This window comes from Eleutherodactylus coqui, chromosome 2, assembly GCF_035609145.1.
Source record: "Eleutherodactylus coqui strain aEleCoq1 chromosome 2, aEleCoq1.hap1, whole genome shotgun sequence".
In the NCBI taxonomy this organism is placed as follows: domain Eukaryota; kingdom Metazoa; phylum Chordata; class Amphibia; order Anura; family Eleutherodactylidae; genus Eleutherodactylus; species Eleutherodactylus coqui.
This window is the reverse complement of record NC_089838.1, coordinates 299077275-299093993: the sequence shown is the minus strand read 5'-3', so window position 1 is coordinate 299093993 and position 16719 is coordinate 299077275. Positions and strand designations below refer to the sequence as shown.

General features: G+C 44.4%; 1 protein-coding gene across 3 annotated transcripts in view; it reads left to right on the top strand.

Annotated features, from left to right (window-relative positions):
* RHOBTB2 (Rho related BTB domain containing 2) overlaps positions 1–16719 on the top strand; it is a 66723-nt gene that overhangs the window by 30245 nt on the left and 19759 nt on the right. For 2 of the 3 annotated variants that reach the window (XM_066593442.1, XM_066593441.1), the window contains 2 exons: positions 15281–15482; positions 15940–16043. In XM_066593442.1, coding sequence (XP_066449539.1) covers positions 15281–15482; positions 15940–16043 — 306 coding nt within the window. Of the gene's footprint in view, positions 1–9360; positions 9719–15280; positions 15483–15939; positions 16044–16719 lie in introns of those variants that run through there. The other variant, XM_066593443.1, reaches the window with a different exon arrangement.

Below are 16719 nucleotides of genomic sequence, written 5' to 3'. Positions count from 1 at the left end.
ACGCAGAAAATAATGTCCTGCTTTCACACCTCCTGTTGCCTTAGACATCCTGCGACAAAATACTCGGCCCATCGTCATGATTCGACAGGCAAAGTTCAGTTTCCCTAACAATGATTGCAAAGTTTTAAGCGTAACCTTCCTAGCCTGTCGAACATCCAGCAAATCCTGCCGTAACGATGTTAGCTTATCTTCCGGCAAACGACATTCCATGTTTTCGGTATCAATTGTGATCCCCAAAAACTTGATGCAAGTGACAGGGCCTGTCTTTTCGGGTGCCAATGGGACTCCAAAATGATTGGCAACACACTGCACTGTGGTTCAAAGGGAGGCACACACCCCAGAATTTGCCAGAGCAACACAAAGAAAATCATCCAAATAATGGATAATTGACTTTAAACCTGAAATATCATGAACTACCCGCACTAAAAAGAAACTAAATGCCTCAAAATAGGCATAAGAAATGGAACATCCCATGGAAAGGCACCTATCCACAAAAAACTTCCCTTCCCAACAACATAACCATAAACTCTCCGGATGCACTGGAAGTAACCTAAATGCCGATTCCACACCCGTTTTTGCCATTAATGCCCCTTTTCCACATCATAAAACCCATTTTACCGCCTCGTCAAATGACGTATAAACCACTGAACAAAGGTCAGGGTCTATACCATCATTCACAGATTCCCCCTTCTGATAGGATAAATGACGAATCAACCTAAACTTCCCAGGTTCTTTTTTTGGGAACCAAACCCAACGGGGATACCACTAAACCTGGCATTGGGAGGGAAACGAACAGCACTGCCATACGTCCCAACTCTATCTCCTTCCTCAGTTTCTCTGCCCCAACAGCCGGATAACGTAACGCTGACAGAAAGTTTTTAAACGAAAAAGGAACCTTATGTCCTGGTGCCGGGATATGAAAACTTTTGGAAAAAACTAAAAATAACAAATGCGCCTTTTCCTTATCCGGGTATCTATTTAGAAATGGCACCATCTCTTGAACCTTCACTGGCGTCTTCCCTTTTATCATCCACACCAGCTCCGTTCCCCGCCGGAATAACGGCTCCATGTGACTGCCCGTTACAAATAGAGCAACTGTGCTTGAAACGACAGCTGGCTCCAAACTTACACTGGACTTCATTGAATTGCCAGCAAAATCCTGCCTTGCCCCTTCCTGATGTTCCCGTTGAATTAGCGGAATTTCCCTCGCTGCTGGTGCTGGCAGACCGCGCCCCCCCCTGTGAAAGGACTGCCCATAGGGAGTAGGTGCCATCACTTTCAGCCATAAACTAATATCCTTGTGGTCCCATTGAATATTCGGTCAGACCGCTTTGCGCTGACTAAACTGTTCGTCGTAGCGCAGCCACGCTTATCCCCATAAGTCCTATAAGCTTCGCCTATCGAATCCATATAACAGAAAAGAGCCGAACAATTTTCCAGCACTTTTTTCCAATCACTCTCGCCAGGATGGCAAACGCTTGAAGCCAATTAGAAAACGTTTGAGGAATCAAACGCCATCTCTTCTTCCTCCTTCTTAGACTCTGACCTTTTCCCCTTGTCTAAATTAAATTTCTCCAACAGGAGCAAAGAGAAAATCTCCACGTATTCGTCTTTCCAAATTTTCTCTCTCACCTCCTTCTTTAAGTGCGCCCCCAAGCAATCCCTCGAAGCACACATACACTTCATCCTTCGCCTTATCATCTAATCGAACCGCTTCTCCGTCCTTCTCTGTCTGAGCCCCAATCGTCACACTTCCGCCTCGATCAGTACTCCCTGCCACCAAACTACCCTCAGAAATGGGACCTACTCCCATAACACTTGTGTTCCTTGGCGGCAACCAAGCCACTGGAGACGGGGCCGCCAACACCCCATCTCTGTTTTTTTTCGTAATTTCAGGTTAGAATCCAGGTTGCCACGTAATTGTAAAAACTCTTCAGAAAATGTTTGTTCCGTGCGGTGGGGTGACATTTTCTGCCCAGAAATGTTGAATTCCTCCAATCATAAAGCCTGCATATCACCGATATTTCGGTACCCAGTTAGGGGATCAGGACAAGCACTTTATTTGAAGTTAGTGTATCTATAAAACCAGAGTTAGGTCCACTAAACCAAATATAAGGTCACATTCAATTTCCCCGACCCAATTTTAGGGTAGTTTGGTTATTTTCAGAAAAGAAGGAACTTCAAAGCCTATTTTTAGTGCTTCGATTTGAGATTAGTATATCAATACGTTGTCATATTCGTGTTTCTCGACCCAAAATTAGGGTAGTTTAACAATTTTGAGAAAGGAAAAAATTTCAAAATGCATTTCTGTTGTCCAGTGTTATCACTGAGTCAACCGGTCAGGCATCTGTGCCCCACAGATCGTCCCTTGTAAAATGGCCCTTAGGTCTGCCTGGCCAGATGATCATCTTCTTTCTCCATGTGGCAGGAATTACATGAATCATCCTCCTCCTGGCTCTGTTTCCTCCACTCTGATGTTCCAAGGCAATTGTATCAGCTCATCATCGCCCCCACAACACAATTGTTTAGTTCTGCTAAGGTATTTGTGATGAGCTTGGGTCTAGTATTGTATCCATGTACTGAGTTTTATTCTGGTGCAGTATTTGTTATGAACTTTGTTCTGGTACTGTATCTATGTTATGAGCTTGGTTGTGGTGCTGTATTTATGTACTAAGCTTGCTTTTGGTGCAGTGTTTAAGAGCTTAGTTCTGGTACAGTATTTATTCACAGAGCTGTTCCAGTTTGGGTATGCTGCTACCTTACTGCTTTCTGCACAAGCAGAATACAGACAGGCTGCCTATCGAATAGATAGATATGAGATAAATAGATATGAGATAGATAGATAGATAGGTAGATAGATATGGGATAGATAGATATTAGATTGATAGATATGAGAGATAGATAGATATTAGATTGATAGATATGAGAGATAGATATTAAATATAGACAGATAGATATGAGATAATAGATAGATATAAGAGGTAGATAGATAGATAGATAGATAGATATGAGAGGTAGATAGATATAGATAGATATGAGATAGATAGAGATAGATAGATATGAGAGGTAGATAGATATGAGAGATAGATATGAGATAGATAGATATGAGATAGATAGATAGGTAGATAGATATGGGATAGATAGATATTAGATTGATAAATATGAGAGGTAGATAGATATGAGAGATAGATATGAGATAGATAGATATAAGAGGTAGATAGATATGAGAGATAGATAGCTAGATAGATATGAGAGGTTAGTAGGTAGATAGATAGATATTGGATAGATATATAGATAATGTGTGTGTTTTTTTTCTCACAATGGAAGCACAAAAAATTCTGCACAGGGTGCCATCTAACCTAAGGCTCTGGCAATGCCTGTGTAAGCACGATCCTATAGGCCCAGATCAAGGGCATACCTAAAGGCTCATGGGCCTGGGTGCAAAAGTTTATCTTGGGGTCTCCCAAATTCTCTTAACCCCTTAACGCAGAGGCGTAACTTGAAGCTCCTGGGCCCCAATGCAAATCTGTACCAGGGCCCCAACTATAATGCTTTATCCATAGTACTGGGCTATTTGGAGAAAAGAGGCCTTATGGGCCCCCTAAGGCTCTTGGGCCCTGGTGCAACCGCATCCCCTATAGTTACGCCAGTGGGCCCAGTATGCAGGATACAGTCTCTTTAATACGCTAGTTTCTGAAGTGCCCAAAACAGCAGTATGATGAATGGTAAATTCTAGGTGGGAACCTGAAATGGATTTAGCATTGTGAAGCATGAAGTATGCCTTTGTAGTACACAGGTCTTCCGCAGCTGTAATTCCTTGGATTACATAGTGTTGTATGGGCCTTCTTTGTTGGCATGCAGATAGTTACAGATAGGCTTTTCAAGATGCGTTCTTCTGCTTTGCTCTATTTACACAACTTTATTCCTCTGGCCTTAATTGCATGCCTAGTGACCTTGGAGTTTCCTAAATTATCTACTTAATTATGCCCAAGTCATTCCATCATAGGTAGAGATGAGCGAACGTGCTCGTTTAGGGCGATTTCGTAATCGAGCACCGCTTTTTTCGAGTAACTGACTACTCGGGGGGCGGCGTGATGGAGTGGGGGGCAGCAGTGGGGAACAGGGGGGAGCTCTCTCTCTCTCTCCCCCCCCCCACTCCCCTCTGCAACCTCCCGCTCACCCTCGGCGCCCCCCGAATCTTTTCACCCGAGTAGTCAGTTACTCGAAAAAAGCGATGCTCGATTGCGAAATCGCCCTAAACGAGTACGTTCGCTCATCTATAATCATAGGTTATCTAGTTCATAGGAGAAAAAAAACAATGTATACAGAGTAGTTGGCACTGTAAATCTTTTAAAAGGGTTATCTAGTATTAGGGGGGGAAAAGGGCCAGCTTTTTTTTTGAAACAGCGCCACACTCTTGACCATAGGCTGCAAGTGATATTACATTCACTTGAATGGGGATGAGCTGCAGTACCACACTATGCCAATGGACAAGAGTGGCGCTATTTCTGCACACAAAGCTGGCTTTTTTAATTGTTTTTTTTTCAACCCTGAGCAACCCCTTTAATCAAGCAAGTGGTAAAACTGTTTTACCACTTGTTTTACCACTTGCTTGATTAAGGAGATTGTGCAGGGTTGAAAAAAAAAGTCTGCTTTGTGTCCAGAAATAGCGCCACTCTTGTCCATTGGCATAGTGTGGTACTGCAGCTCATCCCCATTCAAGTGAATGCAATACCACATGCAGCCTATGATCAAGAGTGTGGCGCTGTTTCAAAAAAAAAAAAAGAGGGCCCTTCACCCCCCCCTAATACTAGACAACCTTTTTAAAAGTTTCACAGTGCCAACTACTCTGTATACATAGTTTTTTGTTTTTTTCTCCTATGAACTAGATGACCTATGATGGCATGACTTGGGCATAATTAAATAGATAAGTTAGGAAACTCCAATGTCACTAAGCATGCAATTAAGGCCAAAGGAATAAAGTTGTGTAACAGAGCAAAGCAGAAGAACGCAACCTGGGAGCCGGAGGTCACAGACTAAATGGATATGTGAGTAATAGGGGGGATTTCCTGGTGCTATGACTGGCACAAGGTGGGTATGTGACATGCTCAGGCTGGCTGTGACAGTACTAGAAGGTGCAGAATGGAGATAAGCCCGTCCGGGTAGTGTGAGTGACAGGCGCTGACAATGTGCGGGGTGGCATAAAAGGCAGCAGTGGAGAGCATTTTGCAGTATGAGTATTTCTTGATGAGACTTGGGGTGACTGGGGGTGGTCATATGTGGGCAGAAGGCTATATCACCAATCAAGGGGTTTCAGGTTTCATCTGTAATGCTCTCAAATGTTAAAAAGATTGTCTTGGATTAAAAAAACAGCGCCACATCTGTCTACAGGTTGGGTGAGGTATAGCAGCGTTTTTGTTTTCAGCTTTGCTATGGCATCACAGGAGAGGCAGAACAGGAAAAAACTTTTCTGAACTATAGTTTTGCTCAGTTCAGTTCCTTTCAATCTGTTTTTTGTGGGTTTTTTTAACAGAAAAAAATGGCGTAGACTGCAGTGTTTTTTTTTTTTGTTGCTAAAACAGGACAGTGAGTGGAAAGGACCCTTAGGCCACTCTCACACTCGCCCCCGACTTTGCCACGATTTTACTTTTGTTTTGATGAGGTGCGCTAAATCAAAAAATACAACAGACTGCGCTCGAAAATTGCGGCGCTGGAACTTGCATATATGGCGATTTCATAATATACTTATGGTTATCACGCTTTTTTTTAGCTGATGTTATCTAATAATAATGGCAGCCATCGCCCTACAGGACGGTTGGCTTATTCACATGGACAATTGTAATGTCTGAGTTCTGTCAGAGTTTGAAACGAGGACTGAACTTGGACACGTTAGGTCAGTGGGGCTTATTTCGTATTGACAAGTCAACAGCTTTCTGGCATTGATTGCTTTGTACTACATTTACTATGTGCCTTAGATACTTTAAAACACTTTTTTTCCACTGTGTCTGACAGTGAAAAAAAAAGAGGGGCATAGCCTAAATGGCGCCATAGACCGTGCTAACATTTAGGCTCAATTTTTGTGTAAACTAAGCCAAGTAGTAGTTGGTATAAACTTGAAGGTCATAAAACTTGACAGATTTACTATTCAGCATGAGTCGCTGTAATAAATCTGGCACCTTTTAGGACTGTCATAGTTTGCACTGTCTAACTTTTCAGACAGGATTAGTAAATAAGCCCCAATGTGTCTGTTCACATCTGCGAAAAAAAAAAAATCGGTTCTGGTGCAATTCTCAGACCAGAGTCAAGAAAGGTATCATTCCTCCTTGGGGAGAGCACCTAGAAGGTTGTTCATGGTCCTCTGGGAAATATGCAAATCGATAGATGGAACAATGCCTCTACAGCACCACCTATTGGAAGGCAGCATTCCTGCAAGTCAATGTCAGACCTTTTAACAGGTCTTGTAATAATGATGGGGATTTATGAGCCAAAGCCAGGGTCTTACCTATGTGCCGCTTGCAAAAATGCTGATGCAAAGTGGCGCGGCTGGAAAACGTGCGATCATGAAGAGTTTCCTCCATCCTCGTCTCATCCATTGTGACAGTTGACACAATGAAGGCTCCATTCATGCCGTCAGCACTTGTTAAGATCACCTGACTCATTGCCATGTGTGTAGTCTTGTGATCGTAAGTTAATACTTGTGATACCCCCTGTGGAAACGTTTTGCATCTTCATGTGGGGGTGTGTGTACAGATCCTATGGAAATGCTGACTTTGCAGGCAATTCATTCCACGAGTCCTCCATGATCAATAAATCATGTTGTCAGACCAGCTGGTGTGTGGCCGAGGCTCCTTTGGTTGGTTCTCACACGACCTTCGTCCATCTTTGAACTGTTGCACTAATTAATGTAGTTTTCTCATTCATGACACTTTAACCGCACATCTCCGTAAGAGGGTATCGTTCCACGCAAGTGAAAAAAAAAGGATAATTACATGCTGTTCTTGGAATGCAAGCCTCACCATCTTAAGTGTTGACATTGCCACATGGATTCTGTACATTGAACCGTACTGCCATCTGTCTCATCTCCAAAGAATGTCCGTATCTTCTAAAATGTATCCTATGTTTAAATCTGCTCCTATTCCCAAGAAAAAAATTAGGACACCTTAGAACTTGGGGAGACTTGTAAGGTCATCCATGCTCCTCTGGGAAATATGCAAATGAGAAGATGGAAGAATGCCTCTACAGCACCACCTCCTAGGTGCTCTCCCTAAGGAGAAACAATACCCTTCCTGATTCACATCTATAGGTCTCTCACTAGCAAGCCTACTGTACACTGATGAGGGATAGTTACCCTGAAATAGCTGTCTATGCATGGTCATCTTTTCCTTCTGGGGAAAATTCAGGCTTTAGCTCATAATTCTCAATCATTGTTACAAGGCTTGTAAAAAAAAGTCTGGCGTTGATTTGCAGGAATGGTGCCTTCCAATAGGTGGCGCTGTAGAAGTATTCTTCTATCTTATCATTTGTATATTTCCCAGAAGAGCATGGATGGCCTTACAAGTCTCCTCAGACCTTCTAGGTGTCTCCCTAAGGAGAAACTGTACCTTTTTGAACAAACATCTGTAGGCCTCTCATTAGCCAAGCTGGAAGCCTACTGCCCACTGATGAGGATTAGGCCTCTCTCACACAGTCGCTTTTTACCACGATAAAGGCAGGGTTCTCACAGAATGGAAATCCAGCAGAAATCTCACGGCTTGGCCTCATCGAAAAACCGCAAGGTTTCCGCAGGATAAGCGCAGCTTCAAAAGACAGGAGAGCCCCACAGTTTCAGTGTGGCTTGGCTGCAACGGATTGGGAGCCGCGGGTGGAATTGCCGTGTGAACCCAGCCTAAGGCCTCATGTCAACGGCACGCGTGACTTTTTCATGCGTATTTCCGCAGCGGATGCACTGCGATTCATCATTAAACGGATTTTTTTATTGCTTTTCCGCGCAGAAAAAATCTGCAGCCCCACCTCCCGGCCTTTCCCCCACCTCCCTAATTGATTTTAACCTTCAAATCCGCAGTGAATCCACAAATGTATTTGCATATGCACTGCGGATCGTAAGCTCCCATAGAGATGAATGGAGCCCATCCGTGCGTAATCCGCGGTAAAATGGATCATGGTGCGATTTATTATCCCCGCGTGGCATCCGCAAATCAAATAAAAACAAATCTGCAGGTGTTTAATGAAGTGCGGACGCCCAATGCTTCAGATTTGCAGATCTCACGTGCTGGTGCCACGCGCAAATTCCACAAATCCAATTCTTCCCGTAGACATCGGGCCTAAAACGCTGCGTTAAATAGCGGTATAATGCTCCCAATGGGACCTCGCAGACATGCGTTCGATCTCTGCGCTGGATGGTACTTTCCAGCGCCGCAATTTTCAAGCGCTGTCTGCTCTATATTTGTCTGTTAAGTGCACCTCATCACCCATCACAATGATGGAGTGCGCTAATGCTGTCGGACACGATCATGTGTGTCACCCCGAAACAGCTGTCTGTACATAGTCATCTCTTCCTTCGGGAGAAGAGTCCTGTTAAAAGGTCTGACATTGACTTGCAGGAATGCTGCCTTCCAATGGGTGGTGCTGTAGAGACATTGTTCCATCTTATCATTTGCATATTTCCCAGAGAACCATGCATGGCCTTATAAGTCTCCTCACACCTTGTAGGTGCTCTCCCTAAGGAGAAACGATACCGGTTCCAACCCACATCCAGTCTAAATGCATTAGTCGTTCAGTTTCTGCCTGCGTAAAAACTGAATTACAATTTGGCCCGAGTAAACAGGCAGTCATTCGTAGAGGGAGAAATGAAAAGGGGAAAGGTATACCTGCCCCCACCCGCCCTTCCACAATGACTGCATAGTCCGACTATAATAAACAAGGATCCCTAACCTAGTAGACATTGCTGCCATCTAATTCTCTGCATTACGTCCTCCTAGTATCTCTGTATGACAACTGCAGTCGCTCTAATGATTTCACTACGGATTTACGACGCTTCCGTAATCCGCCGGCGCGTCCGTTAGAGACACACAGATATCATCTCAGCGCCTGTTCACCCCATTCTAGATGCCACTTTTCTTTCCATATCCGTCAGCATATTAAATAAAGAGTATGCTGATCATCACAGCAGCTGGATTTTCCAAAAGATCTAATTACACGATGGCGCCTGTAGGTGGCGCTTACGGCTTTCCATTCCGGTTCTAATAAATTCCTCCCCTTCATTGGAAACACATATACACATACACACACCTCCTTGCTGGAAATGAGGAATCGCAACCAACCTGCGCCCATCACGGCTAAAGACCCTCTCGTAATGACACAGGGCTCTGCACGCTGCAGTAGACAGATGCATCCAGACAGCTGCACGCATTAATACACCACACACATACAACCTGGCACACTGGTAATGTGACAGAACGGGCACGTCGTGCCATCCCATTCACAAATAGATCTATTACATCTGCGAGGAGAATTTTTTTTTATTTTTAGCAATAGACACAAATCATCGGTCCTATAGGCACACATCTCCATCCCTTGGGCATGTGTGCCCTATGAAGGCGGGCACACATGGACGGGTATAGATGGCTATATGCATACACTAGGCACATATATCTATAGCCTTGGCCTGTCAATTTTCCGATCTGCAGAGAGGATGCACGGGTGACATCATGGCTGCCATGTATGGGACAATCCTTACCGGGTGTAGTATCAGCTATGTGTGTGACGTCGGTGGATGTGGGTTATCTGGGGTCTTGTCATTTATGTTGCATGCTGCACTTGTAATTATTCGGAGGGGTAACGTTAATGTCAAAAATGTACAATAATATGTGCCCGTTCATTTAACTTGAAGTCATCGTGTGATTTTTTTTTTTTCCTGCTGCATTGGCGCTGCCGCTTCCAGACTCTTCAACTTTGATCCTTTAGTTACAAGAATGTGACCTGATTCTCTAAATGGGGCGAGAAAGTTATTATTTTTTAACCAGGCTCCGTGCCCCGGGGACTCTGTATTCTGCAGCGTACTATGACCTGATTCTTATAAATGCTGAGCTCCAAATTGTGACACTTTTTTTTTTTTAATCCGTAGCCTCTGTAAGGATTTAGTGGCACGTTTTATGTCTTCTTACTGTACAGAACCAAAGTCGTGGAGCTATTACGCTATTTACTATAGTTTTATGTTGCGATGAAGCTGAATTGGTTCTTGTAGTCTTATAGGCTTCCTTATTCTTTACCTGTGCAGTGCACTTACCTGCAGTCCTATGTAAAACTATCAGAATACATTGTAATAGCCAAAGGGGTAACTTGAAGCTCCTGGGTGGGACTCATTACAAAATGTGAGCAGGTTCTTCTACCTACCGTGTGTTCTATAGGGCTCATTCACACGGGAGCGTGCAATTTTTGGTACGTGAAAAATGCACCTTTTTTGCTGTGTATTTGGTGCATAGGTGCATTTTTTAAGTCCGTGTTGCATCCGTGTTCACAAGGCGTGCAGAAAAAATGCAGGAAGGTCCCAGTGATGGCAATGGTGTCACAATGACAGAGAACGAGGTGCGTAAAAAAACTGTGAATATGGATGCACTAATGCATATTCGCTGCATCTTTTTACACACCCAGACTTTCACAGGCGGCTTTGGTCCATGAAAATGGACAAAATAGGACATGGTGTGATTTTATTGTCTTTTTTTTTTCGTGCATCATTGGTCCACGTAAATAATAGCATGTCTGAATGCACCATTTTAATTCAATGGGACCTATTCTGTCCCTATTCAGTGAATGGGCCCTTGGACTACTTGTATCCTCATATAACGCCCATTCAGGGTCTAAGGTCTGAGCATTCAGTGAATGGGCCCTTATACTACTTGTCTCTTCATATAAGGCCCATTCAGGGTCTAAGGTCTGAGCATTCAGTGAATGGGCCCTTATACTACTTGTCTCCTCATATAAAGCCCATTCAGAGTAGTATTAGGACCCTGTTAAGTGATTGGGACCTTATACTACTCATCTCCTCATATAAAGCCCATTCAAGGTCTAAGGTCTGAGTATTAGGTGAATGGGCCTTTATACTACTTGTATCCTCATATAAAGCCCATTCAGTGTCTAAGGTCTGAGTATGAAGTGAATGGGCCCTTATACTGCTTGTCTCCTCAAATAAAGGCCATCCAGGGTAGTATAAGGACCCTATTACGTGAATGGGACCTTGTACTACTCATCTCCTCATATAAGGCCCATTCAAGGTCTAAGGTCTGATTATTAAGTGAATGGGCCCTTATACTACTTGTATCCTCATATAACGCCCATTCAGGGTGTAAGGTCTGAGTATTCAGTAAACGGGCCCTTATACTACTTGTCTCCTCCTATAAGGCCCATTCAGGGTAGTATAAGGATTCTATTAAGTGAATGGGCCCTTATACTACTAGTCTCCTCATATAAAGCCCATTCAGGGTAGTATAAGGACCCTATTAAGTGAATAGACCCTTATACTACTTGTCTCCTGCTATAAGGCCCATTCAGGGTAGTATAAGGACTTTATTAAGTGAATGGACCCTTATACTACTTGTCTCCTCCTATAAGGCCCATTCAGGGTAGTATAAGGACCCTATTAAGTGAATGGGCCCTTATACTACTCGTCTCCTCCTATAAGGCCCATTCAGGGTAGTATAAGGACCCTATTAAGTGAATGGGCCCTTATACTACTTGTCTCCTGCTATAAGGCCCATTCAGGGTAGTATAAGGACTTTATTAAGTGAATGGGCCCTTATACTACTCATTTCCTCATATAAAGCCCCTTCAGAGTCTAAGGCCTGAGTATAAGCACAACCTCTATAACCATTGTGCCAATGGAAAAACTTGCTTCACCTTCATTGCACCTCTCAGCTGCATGAGCTCTCCTACATTTGTACATGTAATAAGGGTATAGATGAGTATATTGGATTCTGAGACTTGTAGTTTGTTATGCAGATGTGCACAGGCTATCCAGATTTTCTTCGGAGCATTACACCTACTTGTCTGACCCGAGATCCGGGGCTTCTTCACATGGATGTAATTCCCATCTGGGTGCAGCTGAGTGCCCATGGCCCGCACAGGGCGCCACTACAGTCAATGGGGCTATTCATACATGCATTTTTTTATAGTGTAAAAATAATTTGCAGCCTGACCTATTTCAGTGCCGTTTCTCAGGTGAGTCGCCCATTCAAGACGTTATGTGTGCAAAATCATGGGGCATGGGGCACGGTAAAGAAATGCAAGAAAAAAAAAGTTGAGCCTCCTTTTTCTCACATACAAAAATAGGATAACCCAGAAGTAAACACAGTAGACACGGTTATGGAGGCTTGTTGTTTCCGCACCTTGTTTTTCTTGTCGCAAAACTCAGTAAAAACTGTTCAATTAAAAAAAAAAAAGTGGTGTTTACTGGGTGGGGACAGTTGGAGGCCAGCGTTGGTCATTGGGGGCCTGCTGCTCGGGGTCCTGGCTCTTGGCTGGTCTGTTATCATTGCAGCGGACCAGGCGTTGTGGCGGCTTCACTCCCGTTGAGAACAATGGGAACTGAAGTCGGCTATTAAACTTCCGACACTTCCATCTCCGACACTGGAGTTGGACACAGAGGTGTATCGGGAGGGTTCGGATCACGTTGACTTCAGTGAGAGTGGAGCTGACTGGCACTGCCACTACCGGTCCCAGTGGTGGCGTCAGGAGCGTAACTATAGAGGATGCAGTTGCACCCGGGCTCAGGAGCCTTAGGGGGCCCATAAGGCCTCTCTTCTCCATATAGGTAACCCAGTAATATGAGTAAAGCATTATAGTTGGGGGCCCTGTTACAAGTTTTGCATCGGGGCCCGGGAGCTTCAAGTTACGCCTCTGGGTGGCGTCCTGCTCCATAGCACTGGTGGTAGGCTAATCGCTGGGGATTCTGGCTGGAGGGTCCCTGGCGATTGACTGTTGTTGGCCTGTTCTATGAGTGGGTCATCAGTGATTCTTGCCTGGAAGGCCCCTTTAAATGTCACTATTCTGTCTACATGCAGTGACCACTAGGGGGAGCTTAGGAGCTTACTGCATACTGATTATACATTGAACTCAATAGTACGAGTTCAGCAATAGGCAGCAAGCATCCAATAGTGGTCACAGCCATAATTGAACAATCTGAAGCTCTGCATCAAAAATACTGAGGACATAATGCTATAAAGATAAATTAAGAAAATAATAGGAATTCTGGACCAATTAAGCTGAAAAAAGTGTAGTTTTTAAATTCAGTGGTTGCGTAATTTTGCTGGAAAACTACTATTTCACTCACAATGCTCCATGACCAGTGCAGTTGGCCGTGTAGTTTTTGCGAGTGAAACGGCAGTGTTTTTGAAAAAAAATCATGCTGCAACATAGGGCTGTTTTCACACAAGATTTGTGCGCCATTTTTTTCTGCGATATGAAAAAGACAAATCTCAGCACGTACTATCTTTGGGCGTGCACTCGCATCGCTCATTGTGTACAATAGGCCGGCGGCAGCATCGCGCCACGTGCTAGGTGCGATGCAATGCAAGGTTTCCCCATTGAAAACAATGGCAAGAACTCTACGTTCGTCCGCCATGGCTGACTGCTACTTCCCTAAAATGATGCAAAGTGGTTTTGAAATAAAAACGCCTCGCATCTGCAGGGAAGTCGCACATTGGCAAGCGTGATATCACCCATGTGAATGGGCCCTTCACATTCTGCCAGTCACTTAGACCCTAATTCATGTTCTTACTCAAGCATTAGTGGCCATTTTTGGAATAAGAAACATAAGGACGTCCTTGTCGGGTTACACCCTGCAGCTGAATAATAAAGCAGATAACAATCAATAACCATTATATTATTTTAAGTTTGCAGCTGGCTATGAACCAGCAATATCAGTCGGGCACATTATCTATGGAGGGGATTTAAAGGGACCCTCCAGGCCTGGACAAAAAAAGATGTACCTGATGTACATCATTAGCCTAAGATACTACATGCTGCTTTTGATTAACCAGTACTGCCTGCACGAGCAGTGCTGCCCAATCAGAGCAGCATGTAGTGTCTTGGACTACTGATATATACTAATACACAGTGCACATCAGGTAGTCAGAGAAGTGAGTCGGTCATCTTTGCTTCCCCTGGCCTGGAGGGTCGCTTTAATGCTTATGGATATATATCCCTTCACGATGCCTTCTACCGCCTCTAGGAAACGCCTGATCTGCCATTTCCAAGAACGTAATCTGTAGCCCAACCACAGAGGCTGAGACGCAACTTCAAGCTCGTTGGCCAAGTGCAAAATCTGTTGCAGCCACAGCCCCAACATATAAACTGCCAATTCCAGTGTCGTCTTATATAGCAGAGGGGCCATTGGGCTTCCTCAGGCACCGGGTCACTGGAAATTAGCAGAAAAGTATCAGTTCATCAAGACATTGGCTGGTTGGCCTAAAGTTTGAGTATTGCCATGACTTTTGGTGTCAGATGGGCCACAGGTGACCTATAAAGTTCTGTGGTTTGGTTTTTACTATTGGGATTTCTGGGCCATGAATACTACGGCCGAGAAACGATAAGACATGCCCTATGTTCCCCGCACATAGTGAACGCATGGTGCAGGGGAGATCGGGCGGCACCTATCTTCCAGCGGCTTTTTTCAAACTCCTGCGGTCTGATGCAAAGTTTGAAAAGCTGGTGAAGGGGAAGAAACTTCCCCCATCCAAACTCACAGCAACAAGTGAGGGGAAATGTCCAGAGGGCCAGAGGTGATAGTAAGGTCAACACGCTCTGGGTCCTCCATTCTGGGATGGAAGGTTTGATGGTTTGAGGGGTCCTCACTTATTAATGAGGGCCATCTCTGCTCTATGTACTGCCCTGTCCTAAACATTTAAGACTTGGGTTACACCACTACTACGGCTGCACATCCTCACGAGTCCTCATCTATTTGGCTGTGATCAAGGATGACTGGCATATCCTAATGAAAAACATGACTATCTTGATGGCGCCCCCAACTGCTTCCTGCGTTTCTGTGCACCCCAGGTTTACTGCAGTAGTCTCTAACTATTGCTGCTGCATTGGGATCAGATCCAAACCTCCTCTGCATTGCTCAAGCAATTGTATTTTCCGTTGTTGTTGAACGTGGAATCTATATGGCAGGTTGCACTAGACTAGGCCAATGTAAGCGAACGCCTCTAGCATACACACCAGAATAGTACGATCCCATATAAATCCGCCTCCCACCCTCATTATGTCTTTCTTTCTTCCCACCAAGATCCCAGCTGCTGGACACTGATATGGATTATGAGCGTCCCAATGTTGAGACGATAAAATGTGTGGTGGTCGGAGACAACGCTGTTGGGAAGACTCGCCTGATCTGTGCACGGGCATGTAATGCCACCCTGACTCAGTACCAGCTTCTAGCCACACATGTGCCAACCGTCTGGGCCATAGATCAGTACCGTGTGTGCCAAGAAGTAAGTCTTCATTTACATCTATTGTCATGGGAGAGAGGCATTGAAGAAGGGGGCATAAAGGTTGGCACTGGTGTCATTAAAGACACTTAATCCAATGAAACCAAGGTCACGTCTTCATGGAGACTGTAATGGGTTTTCATTGTGCATTTTCCCATACTGTGTATACTGATCCCAAAAAGGCAACTGATTAGTAACATTTCTGTGCAGATGGGACGTAGGGTAGCAGACTGTTGGCTCCATTGGGACATACATAGATTCCAGCAGAATTCGCTATAATAGGTGAAATATTCAGGGATACTGTGAAATAGGTTCGGGGCCATCCCTGTTGGGGATATAGGTCAAGAGTCTCTAGATGGGGCTAGTTCTGTAGGGCCTTGCTTGCCTTCCTGCCTGGCACTTGGTTCAGTGGTCATCATGGAGTCTCTCTTTAATGTCTTTCTCTTTCTCCTTATCGTAGGTGCTAGAGCGCTCTCGCGATGTCGTTGACGATGTCAGTGTGTCATTGAGGCTTTGGGACACATTCGGAGACCACCATAAAGACAGACGATTTGCATATGGAAGGTACGACTTGGTCGATTTATTAAAACAAAGCTCTACCAATGAGAATCCCTTTTTTAGGAATGAAGCCTCTGAAACCATCCGAAATCTAGTGTCACCACTTGGAGAAGTTGTGGCCAGCTGTAATATTGTCCCCCCAAAGAACAGATAAGTGCATCATTCTGTCTGCAAGGACTTAGTACGATTTGTCATGCCCAAAGGTTTCCATCGCCTTTAAGCGACACCCTGGTATATCCTTAAAGGAATAATGCGGCATTCTATTATCCAGGACAAATATTAAACTATAACGGCTCTTGCAAGACTTTGTGTCTCTCATTGGCACCACCAACACAATTGAACACCTAAGGCATGTATCTTGCCAGGCCAAGCCCCCTATCATTTATAACTCTGCATTATTTAAAGTGACTCCAGAGTGAAGTTTTAGTTTAACCCTTTGCAATCCAATTTTGGATTCAGGGTTTCCTAGGGGGCTTTCTCTATCTGCCATTATACAATGGCACCATCTGCTGGCTAGAGCCAGTACTGCGATATGCGTCATGCTGGAGAGGCCCCCGACAACAGAGTGGCCAGTAATATACAGTAAGAATACTGTGCCGGACATCTTCCGACATCGGAGCTGTACAGCCTTCAATCGGAATGTCTTTAGACGTCAGACAGTGGATTGGAAAGGGTTAAGTGA